At 37.9% G+C, this 10,939-nt stretch overlaps 1 protein-coding gene across 1 annotated transcript in view; it reads left to right on the plus strand.

The window, feature by feature from the left end:
• BRCA2 (BRCA2 DNA repair associated) overlaps nt 1-10,939 on the plus strand; it is a 37,051-nt gene that overhangs the window by 24,543 nt on the left and 1,569 nt on the right. The window contains exons 16-25 of the mRNA XM_042868588.1: nt 1,291-1,461; nt 1,758-2,109; nt 2,822-2,977; nt 5,024-5,168; nt 7,349-7,470; nt 8,307-8,508; nt 8,687-8,853; nt 8,931-9,066; nt 9,183-9,439; nt 10,137-10,289. Coding sequence (XP_042724522.1) covers nt 1,291-1,461; nt 1,758-2,109; nt 2,822-2,977; nt 5,024-5,168; nt 7,349-7,470; nt 8,307-8,508; nt 8,687-8,853; nt 8,931-9,066; nt 9,183-9,439; nt 10,137-10,289 — 1,861 coding nt within the window. The remainder of the gene's footprint in view (nt 1-1,290; nt 1,462-1,757; nt 2,110-2,821; nt 2,978-5,023; nt 5,169-7,348; nt 7,471-8,306; nt 8,509-8,686; nt 8,854-8,930; nt 9,067-9,182; nt 9,440-10,136; nt 10,290-10,939) is intronic.

Here is a 10,939-nt window from a genome sequence, read left to right on the forward strand (position 1 = left end):
GGTTATTATTAGATACACTAAAACTTGAAGTAGTCCAACTTCTTGTTCCAGAGGAAGCTTGTCTTTATCCTTTCCACAGGTACTCCTGGTTCTGTGCTCAGGTCATCTAATCCATCTAATGGAAGGCTTTCCCCACATTCCTTTTTCAGAAATAGAAAAGAGAAACCACCAGTGTACCACTTACAGCAGAACAGCTAAGGCATTTTTGATGTCAGAGCCTCTCTGGGTATCAGTGTGGATCTGACCCTTCAGCAAACAATTAGTAGAGGCTGTTCCACAAGCACTGCCTTCAGTTCCTGTATCTTTTCTGGGTTTGCTGTATGTTAAAACATATAGTTGAGAATAAATATTCACTGATTGCTCAGCTGAATCAGTCTCTTTATTCTTTTAAATATATTAACTGGATCTCCATCAACTTCCACATGCCTTTATTTAGTCATAAGTATTTAGAATCTTAACCTTGGGCTGAATTCTGTCTTCAATTCCTGAATTGCATCATTCTTTATAGAAGATCAGGGTATCTCCTAAAGTTTAAGACTGCCCATCTCTTCCACCTTGATAATTAATTTTATAGTCATACCTACTCCTTAACTTCCTGTATATTCACCTACTAAATTGCTTCTTTTCCTCATCCAACCACAACACCATTCCTTAAAATCTTGAGCCTTTCTGGCAGGTTGGAAGTCACTTTTTAGTTGGACTGTGCTGATCAGTTTAATGGCTTATTTGAATGACTTGTCTAATTCCTTCTCCTTCAGTGAAATGAACTTCCTAGTGACTGGCACAGTTGGAAAAGACAGTTTTCCAAGCCAACTAGCACAGTTCATGGTGGTACACCTTGAAATCAATGCCATATAAAGCTCTGCTTAAGCCATTGCATGGAGAGAAGGAAATACTTCAGTAGCAGTGAAGTGTGTTGTTGGGGATCCAGTGAAACAAGCAAGGGACATTCCAGGGCTGAAAGAGAGTAGAGCACACCTCTGTCCTTCTGTGCTATGAGCATAAATACAGGAATGAGAGAAGGCCTGCCCCTGGAGCTATTGGTAGGCTCCAGGGTCTGTTTCAAGAATGCATGCGTGTATATGCATGCATGCTGCCAAAGCTTTTAAGGGCAAAACAGTATTTAGACAATAACCACACCAAACCATGGAATGTAACCTTCTTGTTTACTCTGTAATAAACATTCCTTTGTTAATGTTACCTGTGTGCATAAGCTGAATGCAGTGCTAGGGAAAAATAGGCAAAACTGGCAACGGACTTCAGATTACTTTGTTAACTTTTTATCTGCAGGGCTCTCTGCGATACTCCCGGTGTGGATCCCAAGCTAATAACAGAGGCCTGGGTTTACAATCATTATAGGTGGATTGTATGGAAGCTGGCAGCCATGGAAGTGTCTTTTCCACACAAATTTGCTAACAGATGTTTGACACCAGAAACAGTGCTGTTGCAGTTGAAATATAGGTAAGTGTGTAGAAACATACCTGGAGTTGTAGTTTTGAGATTGTGTGCTTTTGTAGCTCATGATATTTTATAGTCTCTATGTCGCATTTAGTATTTATCACAATGTTGGAATTGTTGAAATAGTCTGTATTAGAAGTAATAGCGCATGTTCTCTGAGAATGTTTAGATAACTTCAATTTTTCTTCACTGGCACTTAATCACTGGATTAAATAATAGTTTGCAACAGTTCATTTCATGGGAAAACGACGTGATGGATTTTGTTTCCTATGTTAGTGTCACGAATCCATTTTTTGTAGGTATGACTTGGAAATCGATAAAAGTAAGAGATCAGCAATCAAAAAAATAACAGAGAGAGATGATGCAGCAGGTAAAACACTTGTGCTGTGTATTTCTAAAATCCTATCACTAAACGCCGCTGTATCTCCTAGTAATAGTAATAACAGTACGGAATGTGAAAAAGCAGCAGCAATAATTGAAGTTACTGATGGCTGGTATGGGATTAGAGCTCTTCTGGATCCACCCCTCAAAGCTTTCTTACATAGAAGAAGGCTGGCTGTTGGTCAGAAGATCATAGTGCATGGAGCAGAACTTACTGGCTCTCCAAATGGATGTACGCCACTGGAAGCCCCAGATTCCCTTATGCTAAAGGTAAACCAAAATACTAAGTTCAGCTTGATTGGATATGCCTGAAAGATGTAATATGCTATTTATTTGAGCCATGCTGTAAACTGGATGGGCTTTTGTAAACATAAAAGTTTTTGTCTGGATTTTAATAACCCAGTTTGTAAGACACGAGGTAGTTAATGCATACTAGTCAGTAGAGTTGGAAGAGAAGTTAATAGTATCAAAAAATCAGTAGTATACAAGTACTTTTTTTCTTTTAAGTTATATAAGATTCTGTTCAATTTTGTTGCACGTTTTGTCAGTTTCAGCTTCCTAGTATGGTTAAGCATTAGGTTGAGGAAAATACTCATCCATCACAAATAAAGTGTAAGGTGAGGGAGAATGTAGGGCGAAAACAGCTTGTGGGAGGATGGGCTTGGGTAGGGAAGACTTAACTTGTTTGAGGGTTATCAAAGTGCTCTCTGAAGTTGCAGCATAAAAATGCTTCTCCTCTTGTATAAGAGAATGGTGTATCTCAGAGGTGCTCGTTTCCTAGATAATTAGAACTCATGAGACTTTTAGTACTTGTTTAAAATTAGCTTTTCAATGCAAAAAGAAGTCCTGAAATTAAAATCCAGTATGTTCCGATGTAAAAATGAGAGAGGTCAGTGTAAAAATAGCCATTAATTTAAATCTCATAAGCTGGAGTTCCTTTTGACCCATCCATGCCAGTTTATTCAGCACTTCATGTGTTCAGATTGCAGCCAACAGCACGCGGTGCGCACGGTGGTACACAAAGCTGGGATTTCATCGGGACCCCAGGCCTTTTCCTTTGCCTCTGTCATCGCTTTACAGTGAGGGTGGTGCAGTGGGCTGCATTGATGTGGTTATCCAAAGAACTTATCCTATTCAGGTATGGTACAAGTATTTGATGAATCTGACAGGTTCTATTAGATTTGTTATCTAATGGCTGGTTGCTTTATCATTCCTCAAATGTGACATAATGTGGACAGACAAAAAATGTAAGAGATTGTATCATGTGCAGCTGGAGAAGAATTGACTGGCAGTGTGAATGTTTTTAATTTTTCACAAGTGGTGTATCCTGTTCACTCAGTGTCTTCTGGTTCAGCTCAAAGAGCCAGAAATTACTGAACTTTTTTTGTGTAATCTAAAAGGCAGAGTTTGTTTTAAAGGAGGAAAAAACATGAGGAGTTTTAGCTCTGAGTAGAAATGTGAAATATGTTTGTTCCTCTTACTAACATATCTCTGCAGCGAAGTTAAATGTTGTGTAATCATTAGTAAGATTCTTTTTTAAATGTAGCTGGCTATATTGAGTAAGATCTATTGTTTGAAATACTACTGACATTACGAAGGGAATATTGTATAAAATAGAATGAAGATGTTTTAGATAGAATCTGACCGTATTTAGAGTTTGTGTGGATAGCAGTTGGTAACTACTTGCTTTTTATAACTGCCCAACTGAAAAAAGAAACTGTATTTTTCACGCTAAGTAGTCCTCTTCATGCTACCAGGTTAGCTGAGATACAGCTTGCAGATTTTGTTATCTTTTCTCAGAGAATGATACACCTGATATATGCCTGTAGCATTTTCTATGTTGTTTGATTTCTGAAATGTTTTATCACTACTGATGGATATAGAATGAAGTCCACAAAGGATAATATAAAGGATAAAGCAATATTTGGCTTGAATAATTAGCTTGATATTTAAATTATTATTTAAATGGAGGGAATTGCAACACTGACATGGACAACATTCTGGTAGAACTAATATTTATTTTGGTCCCAGAAAGGCAGCTGTAATCTCTTAATGCTATCACAGCTAATGGCTTCCAGTTTGGGGAGAAAAGTGGTGCTTCGTTTTTCACTGTCTCCAGAGAATGACAAGCTGATACAGATTTCTTTTAAAACACTGAGAATCTTGCTCAGTCATACCAAATTATAGGAAGATTTGGGCTGTCTGTCTCCCTTTGATTTGTGACTGCTGCACCCCTTGACACAAGAACTGTACTTAAAGCTGTCGGACTAAATAACGCACGATGTATTAGGCACACAGCTATTTCAATAGTTCACTGTCTCATAACAATCAGTCCTTCAGCCTTCCTTCTCCTGCTCTATACTGTCTTGCTGCTTCTGTGTGCCCTGGAGCTGACCTGGCTGCTGTCCCACAGCTGGTTTAGTTCGCAAAATCTGGAGTAAGAAGGCAAAAACAAAAAAAGCAGCCCCACAAAAAAAAAAAACACCCTCAAACAGCTGTTTAATTAGCAAACTAATGTGATCTGGTAGACAGATAAGGACTAGAGCCAGTGCAAGGGAGAGGAAAAGCAAAGAGAGACCATTTTCACCAGCAGTGGCCTCCTGTGTTTGGCTCACCTGTCTCCTCAAACCATGCACTGACTGCGTTAAAGCATGTGAGTTTTGGTAGGATGCTGAAGAAAGCTGTTATCCTGTGGAACCACTTCAAGCAGAAAACATTTAAGGGTGGCTGCAGAACAGTATCACAGCTCTTTTGCAGCATCTAATCTAGCATGCTTCAGCAGTACAGTCAGTGATGAAACACAAATCAAGTAAAATGCAGTTCTGGTGTATTTTTTGAGCTCTGCGTTTGCTTTATATCTAAATGTATCTACAGATTGAATTCAGCTATCTTCTAAATTGCGTAACTGATGCCTATTATTATTATCTATGGTTTCTTCAGCTGTTAAATCACACAGGTTTGACTTCAACTCAGTTCTGTCTCTATAAATTTAAGAGAAGATTTACCAGCCAATGCTATTGTTTTTTTTGTTTTCTATTTGTTACACTAACAGAACTTATGAACTTGTTCACTTCTAAAAGCCTTTTGCTTAACAGTGATTATTGAAAAAAACCTAAATTAGGTTAAAAAAAATTTTTTTAAAAAGGTGTTTTTTGGTTTTTTTTTTTGAAATTTTGTATTTCAGTGGATGGAAAAGACATCAGCTGGCTCATACGTGTTTCGTAACAGCCGAGCTGAAGAAAGGGAAGCTGCCAAGCATGCAGAGAATCAGCAGAAGAAACTGGAAGCTCTGTTTGCACAAATTCAAGCAGAATTTGAAAAGCATGAAGGTAAAGCAGTCATTATTTCAGAATATATATTAAGAACACATAAACATTTTGGACGTTTGCAGATGAGTTTCAAGAAAATAGCAAAAACTTCTAGTGATAGAGAAATGGTGGTTGGGGTTTGGTTTCTGCAGAGGTTGTCTGTGTGTTGCATGGTTTGTTGTTCTTTTTATACTTCCTATGTCTTACAAAGTCACTTACATGTTTTTTTCCTGACTTTGCAACTGCCTAGGAGACTCTTTGTGAACTTACTGGTCACCAAGCTACTAAAAAAAATTAGCATTGAGATAACATTTCGAAAATGGTACAAGATTGTAGAATTCATAACTGCACTTTCTTCAAAAAGCCAGCAGTGTTAATGTTTTGCCTAGAGATGGGTTCTACTAGGGATGTATCTCAATCGGCTGAACACCAAGACTGAGCACTGAGCAATTTTTCTCACAAACTCTGTGGAACTGTGGAGAGATACTGAGGTCAGTGGCGTTAGTAAATGGGACAGATGTCCTGGTGAAACAGGGCATGAAAAAGCCTGAGGTATAAATGCCTTTATTGCCTCAGTCTTACCTAGCAACACGAGCCTTAAGGTACTCCACACTATGGAGGCCAGGGAAAGGATTGGATCAAGGAAGATGTACCTTTGGTGAAAGAGGTTTGGTTAGAGAATACTAACCCAAGGGTCCACAGGCCCCCATGGAACGCTCATGAGTGCTGGGAGAGCTGATTGATGTTACTGTGGTGACTGGGAGAGGTGTCTGAAGGCCGGAGGAAAGCAAATGTCTCCGATCTTCAAGAAGGATGGAAAGGAATACTCAGACAACTCACTGCACGCCAGTCAACCTGACCGTGATCCCTGAGGTTTTGGAGGAACTGATCTTGGAAACCATTTCCAGCCAAGGGCAAGAAAGCAATAGGGAATAGTCAGCAGGGATTCACCAGTAGGTAGTCATGACTGACCAACCTGATAACCTTCTATGATGAAATGACTGGCTTTACTAGTAGAGAAGCAGGGAGCAATAGATACTGTCTGCCTTGATTTCAGGAAGGCTTTTGACACTATTTCTATTAAGATCCTTCTAGATAAACTGATGAAGCATTAGGGGTGAGCAGACAATATGCAGTAGCCAGGCCCAGAGAGCAGGGGTGAGTGACATGAAGTCTAGCTGGAGGACAGTTAACTAGTCATGTAGTTGTTGACCCCAGGGATCAACACTGGGTACAGTCCAATGTAACATCTTTATTGTTGATCTAGATGATGGGACAGCGTGCCTTCACCAGATGTGCATAAAAGGCCCTGGGGTCCTGGCAGGCATCAAATTGAACTTGAGCCAGCAATGTGCCCTGTTGGCAAATAAAGGCTAACAGAGGAGTGCTGGCCAATGGATGTGATCCTTCCTTTTACCCAGAACTAGTGAGGCCACGCTAGATTTAGATTGCACAGTTCTATGATTCTATGAGTCTACTGTACTGAAGGAAATCATCAAAGATGAATCACAATTACTGGAGAGTATAGTTTTATATAGAGAGAGAGATATATTACTATCTCTATATATATTATATATTATATATATATATATAAAATATATATATATATAGATAATCTTATAAGATATTATATATATATAATATCTTATTATTATTATTTAATATTATATTTATATAATTATAAATTATATAAATATAAATAATTTATATAAATTATATAAATATAAATTATATAAATATAATTATAATATTATATATATTATATATTATATATATTATATATCTCTATATATTATATAATTATATAATATATATTATAATATATAATTATTATAATATTATTATATATATATAATATATAGAGATATAATATAGAGAGAGTATATTACTGGAGTAATAGTTAATATAAAGAAGATAACTTGGCTTTTAGCTGGTGTCTCTGATACAGAACCATAGAATCATAGTGATTTGGGTTGAAAGAGACCTCTAAGATCGTCTAGTTCCACCCCCTCTGCCATAGGCAGGGACACCTTGCTCTAGACCAGCTTGCTCCAAGTCGGTCAATCTATCTGTCCCTATATGAAAGCATTTTGTGGTTTTATTCTAGCAATGCCTACATGCTATCATGCTTCCTACATAATTTTCCTTTGCTTTTGAAGTATGCTGGTTGCTGTACTCATGTAACAGATTTTTTTCAACAGAGAGAAACTGCAGAAGAGCACCAAGATCGCGCGTAGTCACCAGGCAGCAAATCCATAATTTGCAAGATGGTGCAGAACTTTATGAAGCAATTCAGAATGCACCTGATCCCAGTTATATGGAGGTAACTGTACAGCATACCTGGCTAATTTTGAAATACTTGTGGAATCATTTCCTATATATCTTTATATATTTAGTATCTCCTGCTAAAATCAACCACTAAATTACTCTTTCTTTTTGTCACCTTCTGAAATTTTCTACAGTACGCTTATTGCTAAGTAAATGAAGATTTAGTTAAAAATTTGAAAAATATTTTAATGAAGTCTAGTTAAAATAGATGAATAATGTCTTAGATTGCAAAAGAGAAGCTATTTTCTCTTGATATATTAAAAGGACAATCATGTGTTTTTTATACCTTTATTAAATATTTGTGGGTGTGTAGTCCTTCCTAGCTGTTAAAAATTAAATACACACTTCTGCACGTCAAGGTCCTTGACTGTCATAAAGCCATCATATAAAGCTGTGACTTAATTTGATAAAATGTTATGCATATCTGTGGTGACGGCACCTGGGTTGTGGAGGGTTGGTCAGAACAGTAACACTCCCAATGATTTCAGCAGAAATTCACTGTGTTAGCTCAGAGATAGCAGCCTGCTGTGACTCTTCTTACAGAAATTCTTTGCAAGATGTCTTACTTGTTATTAAGCAGGCAGACATGCCTGTTGTATGAAATAATTCACTTATGTTTTAAGCAAAAACATAATTCTCACTAATTACTACATAACAATGGTATATAATATAATGCAGAGACAACTGAGCATCAGCCAAGTACCAGTCAAGATTGGTGACCCCAGTTGTGTTAACAATACAGCATTTAAAGTCCTAGAAGTTTATCAGTTGGATTTTCTTGTATTAAAAAAAATAAAAAAAGACACTGAATTCATTTTCTCTTGGTTACAGGGGTATCTCAGTGAAGATCAGTTAAAAGCTCTGAATGCTCACAAGCAGCTGATAAACGATAAAAAACAAACTCGGATACAGGAAGAATTCAAGAAGGCTGTAGAGTCTGCAGAACAGGAAAAACATGGTTGTTCCAAAAGAGATGTGTCTGCTGTATGGAAATTATTTGTAGTAGACTATAGAAAGCAAGAAAAACATAGAGGTTAGTACTTGGAAAATTATAAATAAGCTTTATTTATAATTTATCTGTACAGGAAACAGGCCAACATAACAGGCAGACTTGAAACTTCAAGTTCCAGCTTGCATGTTGCAGTTTCCAGTTTTGTTTAAAAACCTTTATATTAATATTGCACACCTAAATCCTAATCTGGCATTATTAGGAGTGATCCTGAGTATCTGGCGTCCACTGCTAGATGTGTGTTCACTGCTGAAGGAAGGCAGTCGGTACAGAATCTACCAGCTGTCAACATCACAGTCCAAAGGAAGATCAGACTCAACTAACGTACAGTTATCAGCAACAAAGAAAACTCAGTATCTACAACTATCAGTAAGTGCTTTAGTTGCATAAAGATGTATCATCAGGAAGCACTGCAGTCTGTATAACAGTATGAGGGTTTATTTCAGGTCTCGCAGAAGATGCTGCTGCAGATTTTCTTTCCAAGAAAGGCTCTAAAATTCACCAGTTTGTTGGATCCTTCTTATCAGCCACTGTGTGCCGAAGTTGATGTAGTTGGAGTTGTAATATCTGTTAGCAGAACAGGTATGTTGTGGAGATAACCCATCACCCTAATATGCAGGCAGGTAATTGTTTTCCTAAAGAAAATAATGTCTTCATTATTTGCTCAGAATTTAATTCTATTTTTTTCTTACTTTCAGGATTCCCTAACATGGTTTATTTATCTGATGAAAGCTATAATCTTGTGGCAGTAAAAATCTGGGCAGATCTCAGGCACTTTGCTATCGAAGATATCGTTGTCCGCTGTTCGTTCGTTGCTGCAAGCAACCTTCAGTGGCAATCTGAATTCAGATCAGAAATTCCTGTGCTAGTGGCTGGAGATCTTTCTTCATTCTCAGCCAGCCCAAAGGAAAACCATCTTCAAGAGAAGTTTAATGAACTGCGAAGGATGATAGAGGTAAGCCTTCAGATTTTTAGTTGAATGATTAATTCTAGCTATTGTGGCGTTAACGTTTGTCACCAAGAAGTCTGTCGGTACTAATAAAACTTAAGTAGTGCACATCGTGTTGAATTAGGGGGGATTTTGTTGGAGATGGAGTAAGATGTTAATGCACTTTGCCTGGAGGACTCTCTGTATCACCTACTGGATATCTTAACTGGTTTCATTTCCCCTCTCCCCGCCCCAGCTCAACACCACTGCCTTAAGCATGTGCTGCAGAATCCTCTGGCCAGCAAACCCATTTCACTTGTCCACAAGGAATCTGTCATGGACTGTTGGACTCTTGCCTTTTTACAGTTCAAATTACTGTCTTGCTTAGTTGAACGTATTCAGTATCAACCAAAGAACTGTTGATTTTAATTATTTATTCTTAATTTCAAATTAAGCTGTGCTAAAAAGATCATCTTGGTCATGCATTCTCACTTTATTGCACAGAAAATTTTACATACATATTTTTCTTGCAAACAGTAAAAGGAAGGTGTATTTTCTTCCATGGAAAGTGCAGCAGACTTCTGAGTTGTTGATTGGATGTACAGTAAACTTCTGGTGGGAGCACAGCAAGAAAACAAAGCCTGACTATTTAGTATGTGAGCATGGAATACTTAGATAATCTTAGAAACAGCTGTTATGCACTGTAATATGTTCTGCTTTATAGAATGTGGACTCCTTTTGCTCTGATGCAGAAAGGAAATTGACAAATTTGCTCCAAAGAAATTGCTCACTTACACCCATTTTACCTAAAAGATGTGGTTTGGAATGCTTTTCTCCTTCCTGCAACTCAGGCCTTTATGCAGAGGATAAAAGTTCGGTAAGCTACTCGTAATTAGTCTTGGTTTCATACTGCTATGATGTACACTAAGGATATAAGCAGGTTTTTTTACTGATGGTCTCTACTTTCAGACCGCCCCACAGGGTCTCTACAGAGCAATGCAAGCAGATCAGATGCAATGAAACCCTTGTGTGGGTTGGGACTGTTACTCAAAAAGAAATCCCTAGACTAGACTTCCTACAGGCAGTACATGGAAAATACCCTTCATGGCCTGTGTTTCAACAGCATATTTTAAACACTCTGAATTTTACATGAGGAAAATGAATCCTCCCTTTCCCTGTGGATGGTTTATTGCTTCCTCGGTCCTACTGTGAAGATTATCTGACATATCTCCAAGTGAGTGGTCAGGCACTGGAACTGGCTGCCCAGGGAGGTGGTAGAGTCACCATCTGTGGAGGTGTTCAAGAAACATTTAGATGTTGTACTGATGGACGTGGTTTAGTGGGAAATGTTGGTGTAGGTGGGCGACTGGAATGGATGATCTTAGAGGTCTTTTCCAACCTCACTGATTCTGTGAGTCTGTGACATCACTGGGAGGAAAATTCTTCATCTGTAAATCTTTCTTCCATGTGTGCCCTTGTTCAGAGGACTTTTCTTCTAGATATCTCTATAGATGTAGGTATTTCATA

Source organism: Lagopus leucura, unplaced genomic scaffold, assembly GCF_019238085.1.
Source record: "Lagopus leucura isolate 7727_CA_CO unplaced genomic scaffold, USGS_WTPT01 Super-Scaffold_100001, whole genome shotgun sequence".
Classification (NCBI taxonomy): domain Eukaryota; kingdom Metazoa; phylum Chordata; class Aves; order Galliformes; family Phasianidae; genus Lagopus; species Lagopus leucura.